The 13,248-nt window shown below is 40.9% G+C and overlaps 1 protein-coding gene across 1 annotated transcript in view; it reads right to left on the reverse strand.

Annotated features, from left to right (window-relative positions):
- Positions 1 to 13,248, reverse strand: part of FBN2 (fibrillin 2) — a 132,355-nt gene that overhangs the window by 30,852 nt on the left and 88,255 nt on the right. Inside the window, exons 28-38 of the mRNA XM_033164487.1 lie at positions 12,866 to 12,991; positions 12,373 to 12,495; positions 11,551 to 11,676; positions 10,287 to 10,412; positions 8,884 to 9,006; positions 5,696 to 5,818; positions 5,172 to 5,297; positions 4,573 to 4,695; positions 3,970 to 4,092; positions 2,799 to 2,960; positions 574 to 642 (exon numbers count right to left, since the gene is read on the reverse strand). Coding sequence (XP_033020378.1) covers positions 574 to 642; positions 2,799 to 2,960; positions 3,970 to 4,092; positions 4,573 to 4,695; positions 5,172 to 5,297; positions 5,696 to 5,818; positions 8,884 to 9,006; positions 10,287 to 10,412; positions 11,551 to 11,676; positions 12,373 to 12,495; positions 12,866 to 12,991 — 1,350 coding nt within the window. The remainder of the gene's footprint in view (positions 1 to 573; positions 643 to 2,798; positions 2,961 to 3,969; positions 4,093 to 4,572; positions 4,696 to 5,171; positions 5,298 to 5,695; positions 5,819 to 8,883; positions 9,007 to 10,286; positions 10,413 to 11,550; positions 11,677 to 12,372; positions 12,496 to 12,865; positions 12,992 to 13,248) is intronic.

The following is a 13,248-nucleotide window of genomic DNA, read 5'->3' on the forward strand; positions in this document are numbered from 1 at the left end:
CTGCTCGGGGCACCAAATGCAGAGGCACCCCCTGGGGGCGGGCACACATCCTGACGCATGCGCCATGACGTCACGAAGCACGTCAGGACGGACTGCGCATGTGCGGAATGCTGCGCATGCGCAGTCCTCCGTGCTGGCGCTGCTGCTCCTGTAGCGACCATGTGAGCCGCTGAGCAAGTGGCGGCTCGTGGGGCTGCCCCGTCCATGCTGCTTTTCGCATGCGGCAGCTCGCAAGGTCACTGCGGGAGCAGCAGCGCTGGCCCAGGTGGAGTGCGCATGTGCAGGATGCCAGACATGTGCACTCTGTACCGGGTACCGCTCACGGGCCCGCCCCTCGCCTCTGCAGCCGCCGCCGCCGAGCTGATTGAGACTTGCAGCAGGGCGAGACTTGGGCGTCGCGGGTTGGGGGCTTGCTGAGTGTCGCCCCCTCCAGGGTGGAACACAGGGATCCCCGCCCCCACCTTCCTACTCCACTGTGATGATTACCCCACCCAACTGACTGGGTTCTTATTTTTGTATTTGTTTAAAAACCAATTAAAATTTGTTGTAAAAAGGAAGGAAGGAAGGACTTACCTTCTAGAATAATAGTGATAGGATTTGGTCTGAAACCTTCACCCCCTGGACAGAGAGTATTATATTCACCTACAGAGAAAAGAACACAAGCAAGAATTAAACAAAAGGCTGTGGGAAGATTAACACACAGATGGCTTCAGTTGTTGTTTTTCTTTTGCATAGTCTTGTTCACAGCTCATAAAATTTATCATCTTAATATGTGAACTGTGTTTTGACTATGCTTGACCCCACAGTAAATCACAGAGATTTATAATAACTTTGTCTGGAAAGCAGCATATAGGGGGCTCCATTCATAATTATTATTATTATTATTATTATTATTTATTTGTACCCCGCCCATCTGGCTGGGTTTCCCCAGCCACTCTGGGCAGCTTCCAACGAAGATTAAAAATACATTAAAATGTCACACATTAAAAACTTCCCTAAATAGGGCTGCCTTCAGATGTCTTCTAAATGTCAGGTAGTTGTTTATCTCTTTGACATCTGAAGGGAGGGCATTCCACAGGGCAGATGCCACTACCGAGAAGGCCCTCTGCCTGGTTCCCTGTAGCTTTCAGTGTAGTGTAGTGTCTTTTCGGATTCTTACAATCTATACATACTTCGTGCATCCCACCAAAGCTGTCCTACACAATATGGAAAATAAATATTCCATACCCCTGTATCTGAGGTGAATACATTTGAAGGAAGATCATAATTACTAATAATTCTTTGGTGTCTTTTGCAGATGCTTTAGAACAGCAGTTGTTCTAAACTCCCACTAAGTACATGGCAAAACACTTTATATTAGTGTCCTTAAACATGCTTTCAATTTTACACGCAGGAAAAAGGATACTTAGGTTAACAAGGTACTTAGGTTAAGGCCATCATGTGTTGTCACAAGCAAAGCTGGGATCCTTGATTCCCGCACTCAAGGCTTATGAATCACATCTGAGAACCTAGGCATGCTTTTCTATTTAATGAGCATTGACACTTTATATTGTGGGTGACCTTTGCAGGATCGCATGTGGTGCTATAGTTCCTAGGGAGCTTACTGGCAAACAGGGGCTGGCTTGCCTCTTAGTTTTAATATCTGAAGGTTCACACCCAGCCTCAGTAATCAAGTTGCTTGCTGGGAGGTGGGGTGAAGCCAACAATAGCCCTCCCTACCCTCCCTTTGTTTAATGTTTCTTGTGTGCAAGTTAACTTTTCCTTCCTGTTTAGCGGGCGGTCTTTGACTGGTTGCTGATGAAAGATCGGGAAGAAATTTTCCTGCACTGTCAGGTTTTGTCTTCCCCATAGCAATTAGTCATAACTTTGGCGGTTATGGCCTTGGGTGCAATCCTTTAGTCTTTTCTTCCCTACATGGGGGGGGGGGGTGAAGTGGTGACTCACCCCCCTGCGGTGGCGATTCCACGGTCCCCTTCTTAAAGGGGTTATATACAGTATATGGGCAGGGGCGTCTTACCCATAGAGGCTAGTGGCACGGGGCGCCAAGTTCTGGAGGGTGCCAGGGAAGAGGCGGAGGCTGGATGTGGCACCTCCCGGCATCAGCTCGCCGCCCTTGCCCGCCTCCGCCATGCCACGCCGAAGCAGCGCCGTGCCCTGAGCCTCTGTCTGCTGTGGCCACTGCGGCACAAAGCGGCCAGCTGAACCGGGAGGTGCCATGTCCAGCCTCTGCCTCTTCCCCGCCAGAGGAGCCGCCCTCCAGCCACTGCCCGCCTCCTCCAGCCCTGCCAGCAGCACCATCCTCCCTAAAAATACTCTGGGACATGGGGGAGAGGGGTGCCGGAAGGAGCTTTGCACCAAGGCGCCAGATATGCTTAGGGCGGCCCTGTATATGGGTGTCACTGGCCATGCACTGAAAGGCCATCAGTGAATTACCCTGCGTGCGGGGATATGGGCTAGGCTGCCTGCTACACTTATGTCTCGCAGAGCGCCCACATATCCCATTTACCCTGATGAGCCCCAGTTCCCCCTGGCTGGGGGGCTGGAACAGATACACACCCAAGACCTAAGCCAAGGTCTTCCTACATTTGGAAGTTTAATAAAGTTGTGGCCTAATTTTAATTCCATGTAAATTCCTTTATTCCTTCCTTATGATCCCTGGGGACTGGGGCTGTCACCTCCTGGTCACACAATGATGATCATGTATAAAAGGCAACCACATGAAATGGTTTTCACTCCTTGTGATATACTGTTAGTAGTTTTTCTTTTCATCCTTGCATCTAAGAGAGCCATTTCCTTACTGCTATTTACAGGCGGGCAGGTCTCGCAGGGATTTCCCCAAGCCTTTCCCAGAGAGCAGCAGCAGGAGGAACGACTGACTCCAACACCAATTTCCGTGTTGCAGGATAGACTTCCATCCCCTCTCGGTCCATATTTCAGGTAACAGTTGCCAACTCGATTGTCTGTGGAGAATGAATGGAAAACAGTTGTGCCCACCAGCCACAGTCATGTGAAACATGCACCATGAATTCTTTAAGTAGTAAACCTCATAATCTACATTAACTTCAGTCATTTTTCTCAGTTTTGACCTAAATGTAAAGCTGCAACACCAGAAAAGTTCTTAAGTGATCTAAGGGGGAAATGGGTAAAGCAAGTCATAACTGACTTGCAAGGGTTTGTCAGCGTAACAAGATCACAAAATAACAGAGTAAGACTTGGAAGAGGTCCAAAATGTCTTTTAGCTCAGCTCTCCTCATCTCACCAGAAGGCAGGAACACTCAGACCCAGTTCCTCAACAATCACATGATAGAATCTAATTCCTAGTTTGCCACAATGAGAGAAAAGTACATGGGAAATAAGTGTAAGAGCAAGTAAGCACAAAGGACTCAGCAAAACCTCAAGTCTCAGGGGAAAGCAATCGTCATTTTTGCAAGGGACATTGCTAATTGGACCAGGAAGAAATATCCTTCCCTGATTCAAAGATGTTGGCCCGTCAGACTAGCATGAGAATGATCTTTGCATCATATAATCGATAGGGGATAATTAGGTGCATTGCCACACTACCCAATATCTTGTCTTTCACTGAGGCAGTTCTTTTTTTGTAAATAATTTTTATTAATTTTCAATTACATATATCCAATATATTGAGGCAGTTCTTGGCATAGCAGAAAATAAGAGCCTACTGAAGATCGTATGTAGAAATAAAACCTTACTGACTTTACTGGGACATGGTAAAGAAACAAAAATTCATATTATATTTGTTATAAATTTATTAATTCATCATGAATCCATTTACATTTGGGATTTTGAAATCAGCATCTATCCTGGTGGATATTTTTTTTTGCACAGTTCATGTGATATGGGTGGGATGTACATTTCTCCAGAATTTGTTCCATGGTATGTAAGTAATGAATCAATATTGTTTCATATGGAATCTTTTAACCTTTCTGCTTATTTATTTAATATTCTTACCAACACAACCAACTCCTGTTGGGTTCAGCTGGAAATCTGGAGGACAGTTGCACTCATATCTTCCAGGCGTGTTCACACAGAAACCATTAACACAGTTGATAGGATCTGCACACTCATCAATGTCTAAGGCAAGAAGAAGAAGAAAATTTTCAATTTATGTTTAGCTATTGGAGGAACTATTGGATTGTTTTTATATTTATTATGTATTTTGTGGTTTTATAACTTGATTTTATCCTGTAAACCACCCTGAGACCCCCGGGTATAGGGCGGTATAGTATTATTATTATTATTATTATTATTATTATTATTATTATTATTATTATTAATCACTATTTTAATTCAAGAAAAGAGCCAAAAAAATTGCATTCTCATTTCATAATGAATAAATAAATGCCAGTTTTTATCAAACTTCTCCATCAATTGTTTGACTTATCTGTACTTCCTAAAATGTATCTGTTTAACCACAAAGGGATATTTCTCAAATTCTCCTAAACCAATGAATACGTTTTTACACTTCCAGTTCACAGCCATCAACATTTATTTAACAAAATCTCATTCTTCTACTACTACATTCTTCAAGTGTGATGTGTTTATTATATATACCTGTACAATTCCCTCCAGTTCTATCCAGCTCATAGCCATCATCACAAATGCAGTGAAACATTCCTGGCAAGTTATTGCAAGTACCAAACACACAGATATTCTGGAAGGCACATTCATCAATATCTGAAAGGATAATAAATATACACAAAAATTAGTTACCCACACATCAATATTGTACATATTCTGAATAATTTGTCATCGAATGCAAATGTGCATTTGAAAAATGTAATCTGTGCTTGTGTGAGGTACAATGTGGTTTTATTGGGAGCGAACAAGTGTGCAGTTGCATATCCTCATCACATTGTACAATAAGAAACGTTTGTTTGAATGCAGTACTTTTCTACATGTCTTTTAGTAACTAATACAAGGAAGATGAGTCCAAATTTAGCTGCAGGGTTTTTTTTGTCAAAGGCCATGCAAAGTCTTTAAAAATTAAGGCAGCCTTTATCAGAGCTGGCACAGCATAATAATTCTTGCTTAGAAAAATGTATTTTCTATGCAAAGCTTATGCCTGAATGTTCTTTTCAGTGCTTCTTGTGGTTTCCCTCCTGACATACAATCCAAACCTTGAAAATGCAAATGGAATAGTGGTGAGTTACCTTGGCAAGATCTGCTGTCTGAAGCTGGAGTGAAACCCATCTCACACTCACAACGATATCCACCAGGAATATTCAGGCACTGTCCATTTTCACATAGATTAATATTTTCTGCACATTCATCAATATCTGTTGAATATAATTAAGTTTGATGTTCAATGTAGCAAAAGGGATTTGGTCAGCAAAGGTCCATTATAAACACATCTAGATAATTCTCCAAGTTACTTGTTTTGTTAAGTATTACCGGTACTTTACATAAAGCAAAACTGGTGCTTCCACCTTAGTCGAAAATGAGCAGTGATATTTCTGTTTGATATTTAAAGCCCGTTAGTGGAAATGCTAGCTTTATCCATTATAGAGTAGCTTGGGTGTAAATGCCATGTTAAGAAATTACACAACTAGGTATGCAGAAAACTAAGTACAGGGGAAAAACCTGTTCTCACGGTGTTGCCGGAGCTTTGAATTCCGCTTCTAAAGGAAACAAGCAGATAAAATGATTTCATTAAACTCTCTGAAATCTCTCTTACCAGAGCAAGTGAATCCATCTCCAGTAAATCCTTCTGCACAGGTACAGCGATATGATCCAGGAGCATTCACACACTGAGCGTTTACACTACACTGGTGTGTTCCATTGGAACATTCATCAAGATCTGCCAGAAAAACACACACAAAGGAACTAGAAAAAGGATGCACATGTTCACAGAAACAGGGATTTCCACAGGAGTAGCCTGCTTGCACAATTGGTTCAAAGAGCGTCAGAACTGGCTCTCAGCCATTATGGGTCACAGCTCAGTGAAGGAGCTGATGCTCAGCATGCAGAAGTCCCCAGGTCCAAACCCTGCCATCTCCTGCTAAACGTATCAGGTAGTAAGTGATGGAAAAGACTTCTGCTAGAGAGCCACTGCCAGACAAAATAAACAATGTAGGGCTGAGATGGATCAATGTCTGACTCAAAATGAAGGTAGCTTCAGAAACTGATCTGCTGATTGCTATGTTCAGCATTAGTGGAACATTTTAAATACTTTACCAATTTTGCTTAAACGCTTTTTCATTTATATTGCATGCCTCTGTTATGGTTACCATAATAAGAAAATATATATTTATGCCAATTCATTAATCCAAGGCATAACTTTATTGCTGTATGATTCTAGATGGCTGCCTAAGGCAGAACTATTTTTTCAACCATAAATGAAAGTGACTCTTCTCCTTCCAAACACCACATTGATGCATGTATGCTGGTGCTTACCAAGAGAAAGAAAGTGGACAAGTTCAGCACTCCTACAGGAGTGGGGAGGCTGGCAGGCATAGTACACAGGAGATGATGAAGGAGGCTCAACAGGTCACATGAGAAGGGCAGTATAGATGAGGGCAGCAGAGCACATAACCTCCAGGATCCATTATGGGTAGAGGAGTTTGGAGGGCTGTGGACAAGGGAGCCAAGGGGGCATAGGGTTACTAGGTCTAAATCTAGACCTTGCTAGGATATTTCAGCCAGATTTGGCTTCAATTATCACTGCAACATTGTGACTTGGCAATTGTTAAGGGGCAAAGAGTGCCAAGAACCAGTGGGAGGGAGGGTAGGAATCGTGGTAGGAATTAATCTCAAATATATTGTTTTGAACTAATTAACTTTGACTGCAAGCTGCAAGTTTAGCTTAAATTTGCCCAAAGCGATAACTTCAAACTTGCTTTCTCATAAACTTTCAATGACACGAAACCATAAAATTATTTTGTTTCTTCCTTTTCATTTATAATCTTTATGTTTTAAACATCAACTCATTAGCACTGGGTAAATATTTAACTAATATTCTGCTCTATAAGTGATTGGATTTAACAATTGTCATCAAAGGCCATCTCTAACAATGTTATCAATCTGTCAAAAATAAGAAAACATGAAAAGAAAATGGCTTTACTTTCTTTGTAGACTTCACATAGAAAAATGTTCACAAACATGGAATTATAATAGACTGAGGCATTCTAGAAAGAAGGGAAATTTCTTATCAGAAATTTGTCTCCCTTAGGGAAGAAAGTAGGATTCTCAATACAGTGGTACCCCAAGTTACAAACGCCTCAGGTTACAAACGCTTCAGGTTACGAACTCCGCTAACCCGGAAGAGTTACCTTGAGTTGAGAAGTTTGCCTCAGGATGAGAATGGAAATTCTGTGCTGGCGGCGCAGCAGCAGCAAGAGGCCCCATTAGCGAAAGCACGCCTCTAGTTAAGAACCGTTTCAGGATAAGAACAGACCTCTGGAACAAATTAAGTTCGTAACTAGAGGTACCACTGTACTTCAAAAGTGCCCCTTCTATCCAGATAAGAAGCAGGGGCAATGTGCTGATTAAGTTGATTAAGGGACACCCTCTATGAAAATCACCAAAATATTCCCGAGGTGGGAGATTAGGGGGGAAATTTGCTTCAGGAGTTTCTCTACAAATTTGGATTTTGTTGGGATCACAAAGTTGTCTTTTAGGCCCATGGAATACTCCAGCACATATCCTATTCATATTGTCTTTCTCACACTATAGATCTGTGTGGTCTTGTTTCCACTGAGGCACCAACCACATGAGACAGACGATAACAGGATAATGGCAATAGGGGCAGCCTATCTCCTGCTAGAACACTGTTTGCTTTCAACCTTGGATGATGAACAGTTTCCAGGAGAGATCAGTGAGGAATTTCAGTTGGAATATTTGGAACGTGGTTATTGAGTCTTATAGCTGGTAGATTCCCAAGTGGTACTGAGATGCTGGCAAGTCCCAAAAGGACAAGTAGGGCTTGGGAATTTCTGTCCTCTCATTTGGCAGTTTGGACAGCCTTCTTTTACTTTTGGTTTCCACTGGCACCACCGAAGAACCTGGTGCCAGAAAACAGTGTGACAATCAGGCACCACTTATGGCTAGATTCATGCCACGTTAAGCACACATTCCTTCTGTTTCTGACATTAGAGGCTATAATAGAGTCTGCTAGGACAGTGGCTGATAAGAAGAACCTTTTTGGTCTACTCTTCAGATTCTTAGAAACTGATTCCAAAGAGGCAAGTCAGTCAGGAGGGTCAACATTGTAGAGATGGAGTTGGTGACTGAGGCTTCTCCATTTTTATCACAGGGATCTTTCGGGTTTCCTTCATGACATCTCTCACCCAAGTGGCCACTGGCACATCTATTGTTGGAAACTGTAGTTGATCATAATATTCTCCAGGCGAGAATATACCTTATTAATAAAACAATATATCAGCTTGGCTCTAGCTAGGCTGGATGGTCCTGCTGAAAGAATCTGGCAATTCAGTAAGGAGCAGAATGTATGGGAGGAGAAAGCAGGAGTGGATTATCCATATCAATAGTGTGGAAAGTTTAGGAGCTCTCATTCCCTAAACAATTTAGAATCCCATTCTTATCTGGGACAGCTAGGCAAGAAAGAGAAGATGAGGAGTTAACAAAAAAGTGTTTCAAAATAAACTAAGAGCTCTATGGGAGACAGACAGATACTCTCTTCCATTAAGGAGTCAACCAGCAAACTGGCCCGATTTCTAACCCAAATGGGAAGAGAAGCCTGAAGAATAAAAAATGCCCCCTTCTGTTTCTGGGTGAAACATTTCCATAGCTACTTCATCCATCCCCACTCCAGTCAACCTACCCAATTATTCTAAAAATAACCAAGTAACGTAGGCCTACCATCTTGTCAGCTGAACAACTGTATCAATTCACTTCTCTACTCACCAATACACTTAATTCCATTTCCAATCCATCCTTCTTTACAGCTACACCTGAAGCTTCCTGGGACATTGACACATGAGGCATGCAGGTCACAGTTATGGGCGCCAATCTCACATTCATCCACATCTAAGAAAAGTTGCACATTAAAAAGTTGAATTCAAAATAATAGATGTCTTCATAAACTTGGAAACAGTGTCAATGTAACACATCCAGTATTATTATTTCACACTGATTTTATTAGGACAGTATCTGATTTTAGGAATTATCTGTAATCCTTGGCAATTGCTCATGGTTAATGAAGAGAGGGCTGTGTTCAGATGACACAATCCTTAGTAGTGCAGCAGCAAAGGAGGAAAGTGGTTGTGATGTCCTCTCTAGGAGTCCACGTTTGCACAATCTTACTAAACCAAGGTTTAGCTTAACGTGTGAACCAGATAACTGTAATTCACAATTATATTCTAAAAGAATTAAGAATTATAATGGTTAAGCCTTGTTGTTGTTGTTGTTGTTGTTGTTGTTGTTGTTGTAATTAATTAAATTTCTATACTGCACATTAACCAAAGATCTTAGGGTAGATTACAGTGTAAAAACACAAAAATGTATATCGTAATAACAAACATAAACAATAACCCCCCCCCCAGTTTAAAAGGGCATAGATTGTTTAATTATCTAAGAGGTCTGATGCATACAGTACAATCCTGTGCATGTTTCCTGAGCAGTAAGCTTCACTGTGTTGTTTGGGACTTCCAGCTAAATATGTATAGGGTTTGCAGCCTTAAATGCTTTAAAAATAATAGCTGCAATAGCATTTTAATGGGACCTCGGGAGGAGCACAAAAGCAGTGATACTTGATAAAATGGTACTAATAGCTAAATATTTTTTTTAAAGGAGCATACTAAACTCAAAAATAACTGCAGTTCTGAGTTTTGCTCTGCAGGACTGCTTCCCCACGATTAGATATGTGCATGTACAAAGAGGTGGGGGAGGCAGATGGTGCTGTGGTCTAAACCACTGAGCCTCTTGGGTCAGTGGTTCAAATCCCTGAGATGGGGTGAGCTCCCATTGCTCTGTCCCAGCTCCTGCCAACCTAGCAGTTTGAAAGCATGCCAGGGCAGGTAAATAGGTACCGCTGTGACGGGAAGGTAAATGGTGTTTCTGTGCGCTCTGGCTTCCGTCATGGTGTTCCATTGCACCAGAAGCGGTTTAGTCCTGCTGGCCACATGTCCAGGAAAGCTGTCTGTGGACAAACGCCACCTCCCTCGGCCTGAAAGCGAGATGAGCACCGCAACCTCCTAGTCGCCTTTGACTGGACTTAACCATCCCGGGGTCCTTTATCATTACCTTTACCTACAAAGAGGTATGCCACAACTATTTGGTTCTCAAGGAAGCTGCGAAGTATATCATACCTGTACATCCTGTGGTTCCCTTCTTGACAGAGTAACCCAGCTGGCAATGACAAATGAAGGACCCCTTGGTGTTCTCACACTCTCCAAACATACAGATGTTGGAATTCAGGTCACACTCATTCACATCTGTAAGTTAATATAGTTTAGTTAGTAACTGAAAACTTGTTCTTCGTTAGTCAAATCACTCAAAATAAATTATCTTATACAATTAACGTAATAAATATACCAAGAATTTGACATCATTTTTAATCTTAATTTTTTCAACTAGATCATATCATTGTATGAAGCAACAAGATAGGAACCAATGAGAAAATGAGACACTTCAGTGTAGCAAAAAGATATACATGAATAAAAATATTACTGAAGCATAAGACCTGATGGTTGCTAAAAATTTAAATCTGTTTTCAAAAAATAAATTGGAATTATCTCAGCTACTTTTCTTTAAGAAGTCTATTACTTTTATAATACATTAATATATTCCCCATCATCCATGAACTAGCCCTTAGTATTCAAGATTCCCAAAAGTGTGAATTGCCCCTCCTTATAGACTTATGAGTATTTATTAGGGAAGGTATAGATTCTGAATATGTCTGGTTGGGCCAGGAGGAAGTTTCTATTCTGCAAAAACACAACAGCTGAAATAGGAACGATGTGTGCTATATTTTAACTGGTGTGATAATGGCCAACTGAATGGTATTCTCCAAGGAATTTAGTTTTGATTCTGTCTTGGTTATCACCAAAGAGGATGACACCAGAGTTTAGCTCAGAAATTAACTTCTGAGATTCTTAAAAGAGCACCTTCCAATCCCTTTTTCAGATCAGATCAGTAGAGAGCTGGAATATGTAAGGTTTTATTGGTGGCAATGCCAATTTCTATTATTGTTCTTTCAGTCCTGATGTGCTATAGAACTTTTTAGGATGACTGTTAAGGGAGGGGGAAGGAAAACCTTACTTCTTGTTCTGTGCTGCTTCTACTGCCACCTTTCCCCAGCTTTGAAGGTTAAAGAAAAGGAAACATTTTCCCCAGGACAGTCAGCAGGGAATCTAGGGCAGTTTACCACCACAAGATTTAACTACATTTTAGTTTATCAGTGCTTCTTTTGATGAGGTTTAAACCTTCTTCTGTGAAGTAGTCACAAGATCAAATCTTAAGTTACTACATTAGTGATGTTTTCCCTTAAGGAAAAGGTTTCTAATTTTGAGAATCAAAAATCGCATTAACAATATATTTACAACTCTTGAAAGCTACCTCTAAATTACTTACCAATGCATATTTTCATGTCCATAGAAGCCATGAATCCATCATAACAAAGACATCGATATTCTCCTGGAATGTTGGTGCACTGCCCACCATCACAGATATCTGGGTTGTTTTCACATTCATCAATGTCTATAGGGAAATTTTATCACTGTGAAATTCTGAACAGGTAAATCTTCTGTAAAGCCTGCCATGCTAAGTTTGTTACTATTCTGTTGCTATATATCTACATGGCTGTAATGGTGTTAACATATATACTACTGCTTAGCATTAATGTAGAATGTTTAAGACATTTCATTTACACAATGCCAGTTCATTTGTAATGGAAAAGCATGTGTTGATGTTGCATGAGCAAGCCTTGGACTTAACACCTGAACTGGTAAGGTAATATTTGTGTTTGCCCTCCAAGCCAGAATTGGGAATGGGCTTCCAACTGTGTTTTCCAATAACAATTTGGAGGGCAAGCACACATCTAAGTTTTCCAGCCAGGAAAGATTTAGAGCATGCAAGCAGAAAAAACAAAGCTTGTGAGCCCATGGTTGGCATGACATGTGAACCAGGTCACCTATTCATTCAACACTGCAAGATAAGCCTATACAATTTTCTCCATACTGCATCCAGAGAAATAGGTTCCTAAGGGCACCTATTAAGTCCATTATCTCCATATAGAAATAGCCAAGATTGCATTTGAACCAAAGAGACCTTCTGGTTCATAGCTTCTTCTTCAAACCACTGCATCATACAGTAAAGAAATTCACACACAATTCCAATGTTTTATGGATGCAGTTCTGCAGAACATAATTGAGATGCTACTCTTCATTCTTTTACCTGAACAAGTCCTCATATCTGGCATCAGAGCATATCCATCACTGCAGCTGCATTCATAGCTGCCTTCTGAATTAGTGCAGTGGGTGTCACAGCCTCCATTCATGATCATGCATTCATCAATATCTAGGGAGGGAATATTGTGGACAGATTATTAGATCGATTTGGTACTTTGTTAAAGCATCCCAACTTTCCCTCATATTTTCCCCACTTTCCCCTTCCTATCAGCAGAAGACAGTAGGCACTAAGTACCTAACTGATTTTAGAATGAATTGACAACAGTGAGTGAAATAAAGTTAACATAAAATAAGAATGCAAAATATAGCTCAGCATATTTTGTAATAATGGGTTGTTTGTTTTAGAGTAGAGGGGCATACCACTGTTTGAATTCTGAAAGATGCCGTCGTTGATTATTTAATTTACAGTTATGAAATCGAAGTTTGGAAAAAGAAACAAACCAGAAACATTTATGCAGAAATAAAAATAAAATACTTGCCAATGCAGCCTTGTCTGTCTGGAGTGGCCTGATACCCAGGATTGCATGAACACTGATACATCCCAATCATGTTCACGCATTTGCCATTTCTGCAGAGGTTATCACTAAGAGAACATTCATTAATATCTGAAAAACAAGAATTACATTGCTGGCCATTAGGAAGTTGAGAATATATTTACAGACTTAAAAATTAACATTTTTATGAAAGTGGGTTCTGATATGAAGTTTAAGTTTATTCTGAATGTTTCCATGTGTCAAAACAACACAGAAATTCCAAAATTCCAAAAAAAGAGACACAAGGAGCTTCAAATCTGTATTAAACTTCAGTGTGCTTAGCCTTTAGCTAATTTAGATTGGGGGACTTCCCTTGTCCTGGTCGGACA

The sequence above is a fragment of the Lacerta agilis genome, chromosome 11, assembly GCF_009819535.1.
Source record: "Lacerta agilis isolate rLacAgi1 chromosome 11, rLacAgi1.pri, whole genome shotgun sequence".
NCBI lineage: Eukaryota > Metazoa > Chordata > Lepidosauria > Squamata > Lacertidae > Lacerta > Lacerta agilis.